Genomic DNA, 18525 nt, shown 5'->3' with positions numbered 1-18525 from the left:
CTATTTTTTAGCTTCAACAAAATTTCTTCACAAAGTAAACTACCCTTAATTTGCATTCCTAAACTACCTGCTTTGCCATGTTACCTATTAGCAAACACAAACCATCACCACTATGATTGTGCATTTACTTCCTCTCAAATAATATTCATCTAAAAGTCCAATATTTCTTCTTGAAATGCATAAGCATGCATCCTCTCATTTTCAAGTTATTCATTCAAATGAATCTAATTGTTGGGTTTGTGTTATTCATTCAAATGAATCTAATTGTTGGGTTTGTTCTGTTTATAAACAATAAAGATCAAATCAAAACCAAAAATGGAGAAAAAGATAGTTGAAAAAATTGTTATTGAATGGTAGAACCTTGGGAGGAGAGGGTTTTGTTTATCTTTAATATGCAATAAGACTAAGGCGATGAAATTGACACAGACAAGACTAGGAAAGTCAAGTGTTGAGCGAAAAAACATCTTTCAATTCAAAAGTTGGTTGGAGTAACGGCTCTAGTGATCCTAGGAGCTCTTCCAACTTGTCAACGTGCTCCCCATTCTCCAATCTCACTTGGATTTACGGCCAAGTCGCTGGATTTGCCTTGTAACTTGAGAAAATCAGCACTCACTTTTTTAGCAGTTTGTGAATGGCCAAGAATCTGAGACAATCAATAGATGGATCAAAGAATGCTAACTTCAGAAGAGAGAGAAAAACAAAAAAAAACAAAAACAAACAAACAAACAAACTAACTAACTAACTAACAAACTAACCCCATAGCTGAAGTGGGGATATTTAGTTTATTTTTGACAATGGTGTTGAAAAAGTTAGATTATTCAACATTCAGAGAAGCTTCCCTTGAGCAACTGAGTTAAGTAAGATTTGTCTCATAAGCCACTCTTACCACTCTGTTAAATGTAATTTTAAGAACTTATGTCGATGGAATTCATTGAAGGACAAGCGATTTACTGCAAGCATGGAAAGATTCATTAGCAACAAATTCAAGACAATTCAAGATTCCCCTTTTTAGGGGAAGCAGTTTATATTAAGTTGATCAAGGAGAGATGCTAAACCAGGATCCACTGAGAGTAGTCTGGAACACATATCAACACAATCAGGATGCAACCCCGCGAGGACAGGCTGAGAAAATGGAAGGCTTGAAGATGACTTGATGTTGTGCAGCAGCTAAAATAGAAAATTGAAAGAAAAAACACTTTTGACAGAATATTTGGGGACATGAAGGATTTTGACAAAGACTATTAAGGGGAACATAAAGGGCCTAGTTAAAGAAAGGCAAGGGTGTTACCTGAACATTAGTCCTACCATGGAAAGGCGGGTGGCCATTAAGCAGTTCAAAAAGAATTGCACCAAGACTCCACATGTCAACCTATAAATACAAGTGGAATCTCAGGCACACCCAACTCGAATAAGGGTGGAACTCAACAAAGTTCTCACCTTTTCATCATAAGTTTGAAATTGTAGAACTTCTGGAGCCATGTATATGGGCGACCCACACACAGTCTTAGCACGATCACCTGGATGTACAATTCTGCTCCCAAGTAGGAGGTAGACAAAAAGAAAAAGACTATTTTTTGTTGATTTTTCTTTCAGAAAATTTCACCGATTGAATTTGACACCAGTTTTCTCTATTGGTACCTTGAAAGGCCAAAATCAGCTATCTTTAGCACTGCATTACTCTCTGGTATAGATAGCAATATATTCTGCTTCAGAAAAAGCAACACCATCAGCTATTTAACAAATTCTAATTTTTCATTGCAATAGAAATGAATCACATTATGATCATAAGAAGAATCATTATTAAACCATTGATTGTGCACAGTGGTACAAGCCATAAGATCAGTAAAAAACTGAAATTTCTTATCAAGTCAAAGAGATTATGAATTACAGGCAACATGGAAGAAGCATATAATAAGAATTTTGTTGCTGCAACTTCAACAAGACTACAATTGTTTCTAAATATCAACTCTTTGAACACCACACATTTTTACTATCTCACTGACCCAAAAGCAAAGCCTGCAGAAGCATGATATTGTAATATGAATGGTGGAAAAGCCAGAGTCCAAAAACGAAAATGAATGGTTTGACTTCCCTCCAGTTTCTTTGCATCAAATGAATGACTACTCAGTTTACATGTAAAATAATAAATAAAAAAATTTTAAAAATTTGTGGAAGCACCACTGCATACTGCACTATAAAATGCACTGTAATCCTATAATATTAAAGTACATATTATCAGTTGCAGCTCATGGGGGAAACCCTTCGCCAGCAAGACACCACCAAGATAAATAAAAAATTCAAAACAAATCAACCTCATAATCCTGTCACTATGGAACTCGATTAACCCTTCACGCACAAGACATTTCCCAGACTGAAAGTTCAAAACAAATCAACAGCACAATCTATTTAGTATGTGACATGTTTGTTTAATCCGTCAAAATATTATACCTGCGGCTTCAAGTCACGGTGGATGATATGGTGCGAGTGAAGTACCTCTAAACCAGCTCCTGCAACAGTGATGACATTCTTTGGAATGAGTTTCAAAGCTGATGTAAAAGCAGCAATTTAACATCACAGAATTAACTAGCCCATAAGTCAAGAACTACCAATCTGCTGCATGAATCTTTTGGCTATCCATTCTTGAACTCTCCCATTATGTTGAATATAAGAAGCCAAATCACCCCCAGAACAGAGCTCCAGGACCAGGAATATGCAACCTTCAGCCTGAAGAAAAATTCAATTAGCTTCTACTGCCAGCAATGTAATTAAGGGAAACCCTGTACTCAAATCATATATTTGTATCAATGTTTGTCCTGTTTGCCAAAATCTAAACTGGAAGAGTGTAAAGTGTAGAACATATGCTTCTCTGAAGTGCACCGCAATAACTCCAAAAAAAAAACAATCTAAACAAAACATAAGAAACAAACAGATAGACAATTCAATTTGCAATTGCTTTAAAGAAACGTGGTCCATTTTGCACACTGATTTTCTTGAAGTTGCATAGTAAGTTTATTCCATCTAAATGTGTGTAAACCAATGTGAATACATTCTAAATCTTCTGTGGTGCTACTACACATATAGCACAGTGAGCAATGCATGCCTCATCAATAATTGACAACCAGATTTGAGGGTGAAATTAACCCCTGCAAGAAAGCCCATGAGAATTTATGTTCCCTCAATATTTTGTTCTCCAATCTTCAGTCCTAACTGATTATGGAGGCTTCAAACTGTTAAATGTTAATTCACTCTCTCATATTGCAAATAAAAGAAGAAGTGAAACTATTGTTATAATAATGCACACGAACAGACAAGGAAATCTGAAATCTAGCAACCATTTACAGCAGGTGAATTGGAGAAGAGGTAATAAGGGATTAAGCAGTATGCTATTAAAAAAAGGGGGGATTAAGTGGTAAGATTAACCAGAAAATTTAGTAAGACACTGATCAGTGTTTCAATCCACTAAGAAGACATGGCATGCTCTAAAGAAATAAAACACAAAGTTACAACAAGCTAGCCTTCCAATCACACTGCAAATTAGTAAAAGAAATATGCCAAAAGCTTAAACCCAATTTTTCTTCTTCAGTCTTATTTCCCACTCTCTCTGAAAGCCTCTCTCATCCTTCCCTCTTCTCTCTCTGTCTCAAACCCTGGTTCTCTCTGCAACTCCTCTCTCTCTCAAACCCTCTTCTTTCTCTTCTTCCTTTCTGCAACCCTAGAGCCGAAACCCTAGCCTCTACTGAAACTCCCCCTCACTCATCTCTCCCTCCTCTCTTCTTCCTCTCTACCAGCCCACAAAACCCTAACTCCACCTGCAAACCACTCTTTGCTCTCTATCCTCTCTTCTCTCCTCTCTCTTTGTTATCACTCCCTCGTCCTTCTTCTCACTATCCATCTCTGCAACTTCCTCCTAACGAAACCCTAATCTCATCCCAAACATCATCTTCTTTAGTCCCCTCTATGATCTTTTCCTCAAGCTCTCACTTCCCAAACTCTCCCCGAGACTTACCCCCTCTCTCTAACCTCACCTCTGTAGCTAGGCGAACCCTAATCTCATTCTCCCTCTGTCATCCCTCTCACAAAGGGGGGTCTCTTCAACACCCTAGATCTCAAACTAATGATCTTCTCAGTCTCTCTGCGAAGCTAAAGTTCCTGGTTCATCCATGGTTTGAACATGTAAGATCGAGAAGGGTAGGTTCAAACCTAGACCTAAGAAAGGTCTGATGAAGACAAAAAGCTAAATGCTCTTCCACCTTTCTCGTTTTCTTTTATTTTTGGTGTGTGATGTGTGCAATGTTGATCGAATGCTAGTTTGTTTGTGATGTTACGGCTGTTGTGATGATCTGAGTCTCAGATCTGGATTTGTTCAGTTGAGGTCTGCTTGCAGGTCTCAGGTTGAAGACGAGTCCACTCGTCCCAACCTGATGAGTGAGTGACGGGTTGACTTGCTAGAGTCAACCCGAGGTGGGCTAGGTGAACTCGGGTGGACCCGAGTGGGTCTTGTACGTGGGGGAAGTTTGACATGTGTTGGGTCTAGTCATTCAAAAGTGAGCCTGGGTCAGCGTCTAAAAAACGGGATTGGTTAATTTTAAACAAATGGACTTCGGGTGGGTTTTAAAAACGAGCCCGGGTAATTTTTAAACAAATAGGCTAGATGGTGTGTTTTAAAAATGGGCTCGGTTAATTTTAAAACAAATGGGCTTCAGGGTGAGTTTTAAAAATGGGCTTGGTTAATTTTTAAGGCTTCGGGTGAGTTTTAAAAATGGGTCCGGATAATTTTTAAACAAATGGGCTAGATGGTGAGTTTTAAAGAATGGGCTTGGTTAATTTTAAAACAAATGGGCTTCAAGTTGAGTTTTAAAAATGGTGATTAATTTTTAAAGCAAATGGACTTCGGGTGAGTTTTAAAAATGGGCTCAGTTAAAACAATTTGATGGGCCTCGGGTTAAAACACTTCGACAGGCCTCGGGTTAAAACATCTTGATGGGCCTTGGGTTGAGATTCGGGCTACGATTTAAGTGATTGAGAACCCGAATTCAAGTTCGAGTCGGAGATCCGGGTCTAATGGTCTGGTTCAAAAGGTTCGAACCTGAGTTCAGGTTCGGGTTTGGGGATTCAAGACTGGTTTCAGGGATGCTTTGAGAATAGGTTCAAATATGAACCTGAGGGGAAGTATCTGCATTCACATTCACACATATAGTTATCATATGGATTGAACAATACAGGGAGGAGACATTCATATTTCACCTTCGCCTTCTTTCTCCTCCGATCTTCTTCTCCAACGGGTAAGCCGGTGAGAGTCTGCAGAGGATTAGCTTCTGGGCTTTACCTCTGGATTCTGGATGAGGGGGCACTAGGGAGTGCCTTCTCGCCTATTGTATTCTGGGTGTCCGGTTGTGAATTTTTGAACTAGTCTCCGGGCTCTGAGCGGCTTTCTGTGATTTTGATCTGTCTATGTTGATTGCTCTGTGTAATGCTCTTTACTCTCTATTCTCTATTCTCTACTCTCTCAAATTAGCAGAGCTTTCTCACCTTTCTTATCTCTCCATTTTTCCAGAGCTCTCTTTCTCTAATTTAAATAGCACCTCCCCTTTTTCTGATCCACACCCCCCCCCCCGGGGCGCAGTGCCTATGCATTGTGTGAGACTCCCTATTTATAGGGAGTCCGAGCAGCCTGTTTGGCGACAAAATGCTTCTCCAGCGGGGCTCTAACAAAATTCCCCTTTATTCTTGTGCTGCTGGCGGGATATTTCTAACAAACCTCATTCCCCCTCATATGCACATGTGATTTCATCTTGCATTTTACTTTTATTATTATTTTTAAAAAAATTCCAGTTAACAAACTGATTTTTTTGTGCTTTTGTGCGCAAGTGGCTTAGGGAATGCTCTTAACTATTCCAGCTGGCAGACAGGGATTGGAGCTACTTTGATTTTCCCTGTACCTATTATTATTTTTTGTAATTTTTGTGTGTATTTTCATGAATGTATTTCCTTGTATGTGCATATTCCCGTGTACTTTTGCATTTTTTTTTTATTTCCCTATATTTTTTTGGTATTTTTGTATTTCATGCTGTATTTCAGTATCTTGTGACTTGGGCACGTGTCCCCCCTCTCTTAATTACAATTGTGACCTCATGCATTTTTTTTAATTATGACTAAAATCCCAATGTCAAAGTCAAACAGTCTTGCCCAAAGAATACCTGGCAAAAAAACCTGACCTTAAGAATCGACAAAATACCCAGTTTTAAAATTCAACGACCTGATCTTAAAATTAAAAGACTCAATTTAAAAATTACAAGAATTAATTTAAAATCCAACAACTCAATTCAAAAATTTGAAAGACTATTTAAGGACACAAATTAAAAATTGAAAAACTCAATTTCCAACTGAAAAGAAGGAACTCAATTTTTTTGAAATTTAAGGAACTTAACTAAAGGCTAGAAGAACTCAATTCGTTTTTTTTTTAAATTAAAATTAAAAGAACTCAAAATTTTTTCCTTAACCAAGCCTTGACTCAAAATTTTGGGACTCATTTTGAAAAATCAAATCAAATTTGAAATTAAAGGACCCAATTAAAAGTAACTGATACTAGGACTCAATTTTTGAAAATACAGGACTTATTTCACAATCCTTGGACTGAGAAAAGAAATTAATTTTGCAACTAAAGAAACCTCCACTAATGTTTTAAAAACTTAGTTTAAAACTGAAATCAAGAGGACTCAATTTTTGCAAATACAGGACTTGATTTACAATTCCTGGACTAAAAATTTTTAGCAACTAGAAGAAGTTAGTTTTGAAATTAAGGGACCCAATTGAAAATAACTAGTGCCTGAATTTGAAATGAAATGACTCAATTTGGAAGCTCGGGACTTAAGGACTTCGTTTTGAAAAAGGGCTCCCTTTTGAGATAAATCGGGACTCACTTATTGACGACCCGGACTCGATCAGACTTTTTCAAAAAGGACCTTCCAATTTTTGGGATTTAAAGTCAACTTTATTACGCCGAGTCGTCTCAGGGTGGCCTAATTAAAATTGGGGTGTCTATATGTTGACAATCAATTTTTTGCTTCTATTAAGACATTACACATAGATTCTGGTGGTGAATATGTCTCTACTAAGTTTCAGGTATTTTTGGCTTCTAAAGGCATTATTCATCAACATTCATGTCTTGCTCCTCCCCAAAAAAATGGAGTAACCGAACGGAAAAATCATCATCTCCTAGATGTGGTTCGTACTCTCTTGCTGGAATCCTCTGTTCCATCCTTTTTCTTGGTTAAGGCTCTGAAAACTACTACTTGATTAATCGTTTACCTTCTCAAGTCCTACTCATGGAGTGTCCCTATTTCTGTTTATTTGCTAAGCAACCTAGTTATGATAACCTCCGTACCTTTGGTTGTGTATGTTATGTTCATTTACCACCTCATAAGCGACACAGATTATCTGCTCAATCTGTTCGATGTGCATTCTTGGGATACAATGTGTCAAAAGGAATTTGTTTGCTATGATTCATCGTACACGCATTTCTAGGAATGTTATTTTCTTTGAAAATCAACATTTCTTTCCTGTGTCTGTACCCTCCTCTCCCACTGTGATTCTCCCCTCCTTTGAGGAGCAGTTCTCAGATCCTCATCCAATCAGTTCTTGTTTTAAACCAAGTATTGTGTATACGCGATGCCCCTGCCCACAGTCTCTTTCGGTAGCTCGTTCGATATCTTATCCTACCATGCTCCACATTCAGTCAGTTGCAGCATCTTCGGAGCCTTTAGTACGTCGCTTTTCTCGAGTGTCTGTACCCCCAAACAGTTATGGGTTTCTCTTTTCAAGTTCTAGTAACTCTGTTTCAGCTCTTACTGTTGCATTATCCAATTTAGATATTCCCACTTCCTATTCACACACTGCCAAGCATGATTGTTGGCGACAAGCTATGCAGGAAGAAATTGCCGCTCTAGAGGCCAATCACACCTAGGACATTGAGCCTTGTCCTCCCACCATTGTTCCTCTAGGTTGTAAATGGGTTTACTCAGTCAAGGTCCAATCAGATGGAAGTCTGGATTGTTACAAAGCTCGCCTTATTGCATTTGGGAATAATCAAGAATATGGTGTCAATTATGAAGAGACCTTTGCTCCTATGGCTAAGATGACTATTGTTCGTACGATTCTGGCTATTACTCCACTACATCAGATGGATGCCAAGAATGCTTTTCTTCACGGGGATCTTAAAGAGTATATGAAGCCACCCCCGGGCTTGTTTCCCTCTCCGACTTCACATGTGTGTAAGCTTCATCATTTTCTTTATGGTCTCAAACAAGCTCCGAGGGCCTAGATTGATAAATTTCGCACCACTTTATTACAATTTTCATTCAAGCAGAGCAAGTATGACACTTCATTGTTTCTTCAGAAATCAAACATAGGTATTGTTGTTCTTTTGGTTTATATTGATGATATTGTCATTACTGGTTCCGATCTTGCTTTACTTGCTCAGCTCAAGACTCATCTCTACGAGTCCTTTCATATGAAAGATCTTGGGTCTCTCACATATTTTCTTGATCTTGAGGTGAATTGTAGTCCCTCAGGTATTTCACTCAATCAACATAAGTATGCTAGATTCTTGGTGACCACAACTGGCCTTCAAAAGGGTACTTCTGTTGATACTCCCATGGAATTAAATGTCAAGCTTCGCAAAGAGGAGGGTGATTTACTTGCTGATCCCAATTTATATCGGAAGTTGGTGGGTAGTCTTGTCTATCTCACCATTACTAGACCAGACATTTCTTTTGTTGTACAGCAAGTCAGCTAGCTTCTTCAGACTCCTCGTCATCTTCATTTGGCCGTTGCTCGTAGGATCATACTCTATGTTCAAGGAACTTCTGCCCGCAGTTTCTTCAGACTCCTGGTCATCTTCATTTGGCTTGAGCAAGAGTCAATGAGGGCCATGGACACTAAAGAAAATGACTTTCTTGAAGAGCCTAAGATGGTAAATTGTTTAAAGACGTGTGAAGCTGGAACCTTAAGCCAATAAGGGCTGTTTGGGGAATTTTTATTGTTTTAATTAAAGTATGGGCTAAATAGTAGGCCAATTGTGTAAATTAAGCATAGCATGTGACTTGCACATGTTTCATTAAATGACATGGCATGCGTAAGGTTATGTGAGGCTATTTTATTGGTCAGATTGATGTCATAGCCTATTTTATTGGCCGACCTGATGTCATGGGTTTCTTTTATTTTCTATAAGTAGCCAACTCTCTGTTGTATTGAAGAAGGGAATATTTTTGGCTGAATACAATTCCAAATGAGGTTTATTTCTCTTCAAGTTTTTCATTGAACTTTCACCGAACTTATCAAAGGTGCTACCTTTGTGGTGTTCATCCATTAATTTGATATTCTTGGTTTGTGCTTCACGTCAAGCAATAGGTCAAGGATCCACTACCATGTCGAATCTTATTTTGGGTTTGAGGTTTTGATAAATCTGATTTGGGGTCTTCGGACATTCATTCTTGGGGTTCCGCATCATTTGGCATCAGAGCCTTGGTTCAAATCAGGTTCTATCTTATCTTTCTTGTTTGCTTTCGAAAATTCTTTTATCTATAATCATTTATCCTTATTTCATATTTTTCTATCATCCGATCTACCTATCTTGTTTTCTTGTTTCCGAAATTTTCCATCTCTTCTTTAATATCATCCATCATCAAGATTGAATCTTTTGTGGCTGGAAATTGCAAGAAACACAGCAAGCGATTAGAGCAAAAAAAAAAAGAGAGGAGGCAGCAGCTTGAAGTTTGTGCAATTTGTGGCTGCAATTAACTTGGATTCTCCATTGGCTTTATCTTAGTCCATTCAAAAATCTATTCGATTTATTATTCTGATTTGTGTTTGAATATATCCTTGGTTGAGTTGGTTATTTTGTTCCATTGAATTTCTTCTTATTTCATTTGCATCATTATTGTTTTCTTGACTTATATTTGTCTTTCCTTCGTTGTTTTATGTCCTAATTGAGTTGTTCTATTGTTATTTTCATTGATATCTTGTTTCTTATTCATTGATTCAATTGCTGCGTTTGGTTGAACTATTGGTTTGTTTGGGATTAGTTCATTAAAGAACTAAAAGAGAAATCCTGAGTGGTAAGAGGCACGTGTGTGAGCGTATCTAAGGGAAAAGGACAAAAAAAAAAAAAAAATTGTGTCAAAACACGAGCGTCGAGTGTCATTGTTTGAGGGTAAACACTTAAGGGAGTGGGCAAGGAATTTTTTCTCTCTAATATCCTTTTTGCAGGTTTAAAATCATGAGTAGAAAGGCGGTTGGCACTGAAACTTCCAGTAAGGGTAGCGAGAATGAGAACCCTCCACAAGACTCATTCTTCACCTTGCAAGCCATTCAACAGCAGTTTGAAAGACTCAATACTGTTTTTGGGGAGTTCAAAGATAGATTGGATAGACAAGACGCTGCAATTGATGGACTGAGGAAAGGGCAATCCAATGAAAGGCGACGAAGGCCACATACTCCTTTGATTGCTGAATTTGAACATGATATAGGTAGCAATGAAGCAAGTGATGATGAACATGACGGTATGGGTAGATTTTCTTATCGAGATGCTAGGCAAGAGCAGCAACCTCTTTGGGAGCCAAGGGGCTGAGATAACATCGATAGAAACATCGAAAGCATCAAAATGAAGATCCCTCCTTTTCAAGGGAAAAATAACCCAGATGTATACCTTGAATGGGAGAGGAAGGTTGAGCTCATTTTAGAGTGTCATAACTACTCCAAAGAAAAGAAGGTGAAATTGGCAGCTGTGGTGTTCACTGACTATGCACTGGTATGGTGGGATCAAATTCTTCTTAGTAGACATAGAAACATGGAAAGGCCTATTGAGACGTGGGCTGAAATGAAGGCGGTGATAAGGAAGTGATTCGTACCAAACCACTACTACCGAAACTTACACCAACGTCTTCAAAGCCTTACCCAAGGTACCAAAAGTGTGGAGGACTACCACAAGGAGATGGAGATGGCTATGAGTCGGGCAAATATTGAGGAAGATAGAGAAGCTACAATGGCACGATTCTTATGTGGGTTGAACTAGGAAATTGCTAACATAGTGGAGTTGCAGCACTATGTAGAGTTAGAGGAAATGGTGCATATGGCAATGAAAGTAGAGAGGCAACTCAAACACAAGGGTGGAAACAAGCATGCTACAACAACTTCGGCTTCCCACTCCTCATGAAAACCGAATTGGGGGAAATCAAAAGAAGAAAGGGTTGTTTCCAAATCCAAGAGAAGGAGAAAGGCAAAGACAAAGTGGGCAACCATGAAAAAGGTACAACTTCTTCTCAACCTAGTAGGTACAGAAATACCAAGTGTTTTAGGTGTTTGGGGACTGACCATATTGCATCACAATGCCCAAAAAAAAGAGCAATGATTATAAGAGATGACGGTACTATTGAGACCGATGATGAAGAGAGTGATCATGAGTTCATGCCTTCACTAGAAGAGTCTAGTGATGTTGAGTATGTTGTCCATGGCGAGGCATTAGTAACTAGGAGAACTTTAAACATGCATGTGGTGAAAGATGAAAATGAGGAGCCGCGTGAGAATATATTTCATACTCGATGTTACATCCATGACAAGGTGTGTAGCATGATGATCGTTGGAGGGAGCTGCACTAACGTAACTAGTACCACATTAGTAGAGAAGTTGGGGTTACAATGCATAAAACATCCTAAGCCTTACAAACTTTAATAGTTGAATGAGTGTGGGGAGGTTAGGGTGAATAAGCAAGTGCTGATTGTATTTTCAATTGGAAAATATTCTGATGAGATTCTATGTGATGTGGTCCATATACATGCTAGTCACATCTTATTGGGCAGGCCGTAGGAATATGAGTGACGTGTCACTCATGATGGGTGCAAGAATAGGTATTCCTTTATAAAAGATGGGAGGAATGTGACCCTTGTACCATTGACTCCTAAGCAAATGCATGAAGATCAAGTGAGATTGAAAAGAGCAAATGATGAGAAAACAAAAGAGAGGCTGAGAATAAAACAAAAGGAGAGGCAAAGATCATTGAAAAAAAAAAAAGAGGAGAGAAAATGAGGGCAAGAGAGGAGCTAAAATTAGAAAAAAAGAGAATGGTAAAAATCAGGGAAAAATAGCGAGAGAGGAAAAAGTGAGTTTGTATACAAAATAAAAAAGTGTAAGAAAGTTTTTTATGCACAAAGACATCTAGTTGTACTTATGTACAAGGAGGCATATTTGAGCACTAACGAACTCACCTCTTGCCTAGTAATGTTGTCTCTTTGCTACAGTAATACGAGGATGTCTTTCTTGTAGATGTGCCCAATAGTTTGCCACCGATTAGAGGAATTGAGCATCAGATTGACTTCATCCCCGGGGCTACGATTCCCAACCGTCCGGCCTATAGGAGCAGCCACGAGGAAACTAAGGAACTTCAAAGACAAGTTGAGGAGCTGCTAGCCAAGGGGTATGTGAGGGAGAGCATGACTCTGTGTGCGGTACCCATGCTATTGGTACCAAAAAAAGATGGATCATGGAGGATGTGCGTGGACTGTAAAGCCATCAATAAAATCACTGTAAAGTATCGTCATCCTATCTCTAGACTAGATGACATGTTAGATGAACTGCATGGCTCTTGCATCTTTTCTAAAATTGATTTAAAAAGTGGCTACCATCAAATAAGAATGAAATCGGGGGATGAATGAAAAACTGCATTTAAGACAAAGTACGGTTTGTATGAATGGATGGTTATGCCATTTGGTCTCACCAATGCACCTAGTACTTTCATGCACTTGATGAATCATGTGTTGTGTGCATTTATAGGCAGATTTGTTGTTGTCTACTTTGACGACATCCTAGTGTACAGCAAGAATCTTAATGATCACTTGGATCATTTGAAAAGTGTACTGAATGATCTTAGAAAAGAAAAATTGTTTGCTAACCTAAAGAAATGTAATTTTTGCATGGAAAAGGTTATTTTCTTGAGTTATATGGTGAGTGCTAAGGGCGTAAAAGTGGATGAGGAAAAGGTAAAAGCAATAAAAGATTGGCCAACACCTAAATCTGTAACTGATGTACGTAGTTTTCATAGGTTGGCTAGTTTTTATAGGCGGTTTGTGAGAGATTTTAGCACCATTGCTGCACCTTTAACTAAAGTGATAAAAAAGAACGTGGGGTTTAAATGGGGTAATGCACAAGAATATGCATTTAAAATGCTTAAAGATAGGTTATGTTCTGCTCCATTGTTGCTTTTATCTAATTTCACTAAAACTTTTGAGATTGAATGTGATGTCTCCGGGATTATTGGAGCTATTTTGATGCAGGATAAGCATCCCATCGCATATTTTAGTGAAAAGCTCAATGGGGCAGCATTGAACTACTCCACGTGTGATAAATAACTGTATGCCTTGGTGAGGGCATTGGAGACGTGGCAACACTCCTTGTGTCCTAAAGAATCCGTGATCCACTCTGATCATGAATCATTAAAGAATTTGAAGGGGCAAGGTAAGCTAAATCTTCGCCACACCAAATGGGTAGAGTTCATCAAAACCTTCCCATATGTCATTCAGTACAAGTAGGGGAAAGAGAATGTCGTGGCTGATGCGCTTTCTCGCATCTAGCTTAGACGGACGACACAAGACTGACTTGGTGAAAAGGATCCATGAACAAGCACTGCAGCACATCAAAAAGAAGAACCGACAATATTCACCTCAAGCCAATAAGGGACGCAAGTTCGTTACTTTTGAACGGGGAGATTGGGTATGGGTGCATATAAGAAAAGAGAGGTTTCCTACCAAAAGGAAAACAAAGCTACACCCGAGGGGTGATGGACCTTTTCAAGTGCTAAAAAACATCAATGACAATGCATACAAGTTGGATCTACCGGGTGAGTATAAGGTCAATGCAACTTTCAACATTTTTGATTTTATCCCCTTTTGATGTAGGTGATGACTCGAGGACAAATCCTTTTGAGGAGAGGGGGAATGATATACACCAACAAGCTCCGATTGCACAGGATGATCTGCACATGCCAAGCAGACCCATCACAAGAGTTAGGGCCAAGAAGGTCAAGGAGGCTATGCAAGGACTAATTGAGAAGTTGCTTGAGCAAGAGTCAATAAGGGCCATGGACACTAAAGAAAAGGACTTTCTTGAAGATCCTAAGATGATAAATTGTCTGAAGATGTGTGAAGCTGGAACCTTAAGCCAATAGGGGTTGTTTGGGGAATTTTTATTGTTTTAATTGAAGTATGGGCTAAATAGTGGGCCAATTGTGTAAATTAAGCAAGACATGTGACTTGCACATGTTTCATTAAATGACATGGCACATGGCATGTGACTCGCACATGTTTCATTAAATGACATGGCATGCTTAAGGTTATGTAGGGCCATTTTATTGGCCAAATTGATGTCATAGCCCATTTTTATTGGCCGGGCTAATGTCATGGGTTTCTTTTATTTTCTATAAGTAGCCAACTCTTTGTTGTATTGAAGAAGGGAATATTTTTGGCTAAATACAATTCTAAGTGAGGTTTATTTCTCTTCAAGTTCTTCAATGAACTTTCACCGAACTTATCAAAGGTGCTACCATTGTGGCGTTCATCTATTAATTTGATATTCTTGGTTTGTGCTTCACGTCAAGCAATAGGTCAAGGATCCACTACCATGTCAAATCTTATTTTGGGTTTGGGGTTTTGATAAATTTGATTTGGGGTCTCCGGACATTCATTCTTGGGGTTCCGCTTCACTACATATAATATACAGAACTCGAGGCCAATTCATTCAGCCATTCACAAAATATTTGACACTTACGATTGCCTTCTAACCTTTTGGAACCAGCTGAACCCATCCCCTTTCATCAATATTCCCTTTTCACTAGCAGAATATCATCGAAAGTATCAATCAAGTTCGCAAGGTATCCTATCTTCAAAACCTAAATGACCTGTGTCTCCCTTAATACTTCCAAAAGCATTCTTTCTTCTTTTAACCATAACATCACCATGTCTTTCTTTAATCAAGACAGAAAACTTTTTTTTTAATGGATTTCTTCGACACAAGCTCTCAGAATTTTGGAGCATGCAATGAATAAGCTCTCTTTCCGTGTACTGCTAGACAATGAGATCCAATGGACCCAGCAACAATTTTCAGAATTTTGGACATATAATACCAATTTTCCTTGGATAAAAAAGATGAATTTTTCAAGAGGTTCGTTGATTATTCGTATTGTGTCAAACTTTTTCAAACGGATGATCATGGTTGTGAAATTCTTATATTCCGAGAGCAAATTTTCTTTGAGAACCCCAGAGAGTAAGGATGCCTCAAGTTGGTGGCTCTTTTGTAAGTTGTTGAAAGGAGATGAAGGTAAAAAACGGTGAAAAGTAATTGAAAAGTTTTGGCTTGGTCATGCAGGAAGTGTGGATGGATAGATATAGAGAAGCGAGAAGGAAATAATCTTATGTGTAATGGGATGCCCAATGAACATAGTTATGCAGAGATGGTGAAGAATGGAGCTATAATTGATCAGATGGGAAATTTTTGGCTAGTCTAGCCAGAGTATTTAGAAAAGCAAACCCTTGAATTTGGAAAGAGAATATTTGTGGGAGAGAGATTTTTGGGCATTAAATAGGCCCTATTTGCATTCTAATTTAAAATTTTCTTTCCTACAATTACTAGAATGAAAGTTGGGCCAAAGATAGTGGAAATGGACCTGCTTTTCCAGTAGGCCCAAAAGATTTAAAATGGGTTGGATCAATGTATCTAGCTTGGGTAGAAAAACAGAATGGCATTTCAAATAAAAACTCTAAATTTAATGAGCCATTTGACCTAATTGTGGGGGACTTGGGAGCCATACATCCAGGTAACTGGTGAGGCGTAGATAAAGAGCTCACCAAAGATATTTAAGGAGAATGGGGACGTGGAGAAACCAGTGAATTTGAAGGCGGGGAAAGAATTTGTCAAGATGGATAGATGCAACCTTCCAACCAGCAGGGGAGATTCATAGACAGCATTGAAAGAAAAGAAATGAAAATCTGTTGCTAATATGCCAAAGAATTCAGGAATTTCACAAGGAGACAGGGAGATGTTAGAATGTTCAGAGGGGGAGAAGATGGATTTTCGCAACCTGTCAAACAGCAACAAAAAAAAAATCCAGCCAGCAGTGAAAGTAATGGGAGGTACTTTCGTTATTAACCTTTCGAATTTACAGAACAATAATGAGGGAGCTAAAGATGCTCAAGGAAACCCAGCAAAAGCATATAAGGAACACCTTGAAAGGAAGATCGAGATTTACAGATAATTGAGGAAAATACAGCAAAATCTTCTAAGGGAAAACAGAGCTGCAAGCTTCCAGAATTTGATAATGAACTGGAACTGGAAGAATGGGATGAAATAGAAAATACTACGTCTTTGGAACAGATTCGGGAATTTGAGCATGTCTGTTTGACGACTCCTCATCCTAAGGATATCAATAAATGGATGCTATTCGAAGTGAAAACTGAAAGCAGGAGGCATTTGGAAGGAAGCAGAGACTTTTAGTGGATCTTATTCTGAACAGTCAGGTAAGATTTTTTTCATATTTCTCTATAGGTCCAGGTAATCTTTTTGACAAGGAAGCTTTGGCTTAAGAAAATCATACTGATAACTCCTCTTGTAGCCCATTTTTATATCACTTTGAGACTGATCTTAATTCTGGGATTGATACTTCAACTAATTGCAATAAGTTAATTAATTCTAGCAAAGGTATCTTGCCTACACTTATGGTTGACTGTATTGAAAAGAATAACCTTTTTTGCCAAAGAGAATCAGATCCTTTAGGAGGGATTTCAACTCTTGATCCACTAGGAAATGAGAGGGACATCCAAGATCCTCGGGGGCTTTTAGATAGGATGGGGTGTTCTATTGTTAATCCTTTAGGCCAGGCTGTTAGGGTTGTTGTTTCCCCTAGAACCTTTGAAAGGAAAAAGAAGAGGGTGGAGAAAGAATTGCAAAAATTAGCTCCAAACATAAACTATGGAGGCGGGAAAAGTAAGAGGGTTAGGGGCAGCAAGGGGACAGAATGAAGATGTTTAAAAAGATCATTGCTAAGGGTGCCCCAGATGTTGTTTATGAATCAAGAGTCCAAACTAGAGGTGATCGATGGCTTTCTTGTTAGGAGTGTTTGGGAATCTAGATTTGAAGATTGGGTTTGGTTAGCTTCCAAATGATCCCTGAGGGGTATTGTGATTATTTGGGACACTAGGTTTGCTAGTAAAATAGATCTTCTTATTGGTTCATTTTCTGTGTGTTGTTTTGACTACTAAAGGAAAGGGGCAATGAAGGTTTACAACAGTTTGTGGACCAAATATCCCCTGTTTGAAGGGTGTTTTGTGGGAGGAATTAGCTGTGGTCTATGGGTTGTGTTCCCCTAGTTGGATTTTGGGGGCAATTTTAATGTAATAAGATCCACTAATGAGAAATTGGGAGGCTCTAGGATTACCTCTCGCATGAGGGGATTTGATAATTTTATTAGGGAGTGTGATCTGAGAGATATTCCACTCTCAAATGCCCAACTCACTTGGTTTGCTGAGGGTAGTAGAACAATGGCTAGTAGAACTGATAGTTTTTTGTTTACCTCTAATTAGGAAGATACATTTCCTACACTTAGTCAAGGGGTACTTCCTAGAGTGATTTATGACTATTGTCCTTTGCTTCTTGAATCTAATCTTGTAAAACAGGGTACTACATTTAGATTTGAAAATATGTGGTTGACCCATCCTGATTTCAAGAATTGGGTTAGAATTTAATGGGGAGAGTGCACTGTCGAAGGTTGAGAAGGTTCAAGTTCTATGAAAAGATTAAAGTGAATGGAATAAAAATAAAAAAGTTGGAATTTGGTGATTTTTGGTGATGTTCATTCTAGGAAGAAAAAGGTATTCTGGAGGGAAATGGATGCAATTGATAGAATGGCTAAGGCAGGTCCTCTTTCAAATAACATTTTTTGGTAGATGAGCTTAGTTGTCCAATGAATTTGAACAAGTTGACTTAGGGAAGAGATGAGTTGGAGACATAAATCTAAAATGAATTGGGTTAAATATAGGGTTTGTAAATTTGTAACTCTAGGCACTTTCATAGGGTAGCAACCGGTAGGAAAAGAAATAATCTTATTAAAATAAACTAAGGACAATAGGGGAGAGATTATAAAGGAACCTAATCGTATTGAGAGTTTGATTACAGATTTCTATAGGAACCTCTTTCATGAGGAGGACATTCGAAGAATAATGGTTGAGGGGTTGAGTTGGTGTCCTATAACAGCTGATAAGGTTGCTTGGTTAGAGAGAACCTTTAAGGAAGGGGAGATCAAAAGATCGATTTTTAAGATGGATACAGAAAAGGCTCCTAGACCAAATGGCTTTACAACGGCGCCTTTTCAGGACAGGAGATTTTGAAGTGTTATATTTTTTAAGTTTTTATCTAATTCTTTGATAATGGAATTGTACGAAGGAGAATGAATTCTAATTTTATCACTTTGCTGCCCAAAAAAGAACG

The 18525-nt window shown here is 38.4% G+C and overlaps 1 protein-coding gene across 8 annotated transcripts in view; it reads right to left on the bottom strand.

Moving 5' to 3' along the window:
* Positions 1-316: 316 nt before the first annotated feature.
* LOC131159561 (serine/threonine-protein kinase ATG1t) overlaps positions 317-18525 on the bottom strand; it is a 33562-nt gene continuing 15353 nt past the window's right edge. The window contains exons 2-9 of one of the 8 annotated variants that reach the window (XR_009137826.1): positions 2607-2724; positions 2449-2507; positions 1639-1703; positions 1438-1531; positions 1289-1369; positions 1056-1122; positions 756-950; positions 317-643 (exon numbers count right to left, since the gene is read on the bottom strand). Coding sequence is in view for 5 of the 8 variants with exons in the window: in XM_058114590.1 (XP_057970573.1) it covers position 643; positions 887-950; positions 1056-1167; positions 1289-1369; positions 1438-1531; positions 1639-1706; positions 2449-2507; positions 2607-2724 (597 nt within the window). In the remaining 3 variants the exon portion in view is untranslated. Of the gene's footprint in view, positions 951-1055; positions 1168-1288; positions 1370-1437; positions 1532-1638; positions 1707-2448; positions 2508-2606; positions 2725-18525 lie in introns of all 8 variants that reach the window. The other 7 variants (XR_009137817.1, XR_009137827.1, XM_058114622.1 and 4 more) reach the window with 7 other exon arrangements.

This window comes from Malania oleifera, chromosome 1 (genome assembly GCF_029873635.1).
Source record: "Malania oleifera isolate guangnan ecotype guangnan chromosome 1, ASM2987363v1, whole genome shotgun sequence".
NCBI classification, from domain to species: Eukaryota; Viridiplantae; Streptophyta; class Magnoliopsida; order Santalales; family Ximeniaceae; genus Malania; species Malania oleifera.
This window is presented reverse-complemented; position numbering and strand designations above follow the sequence as displayed.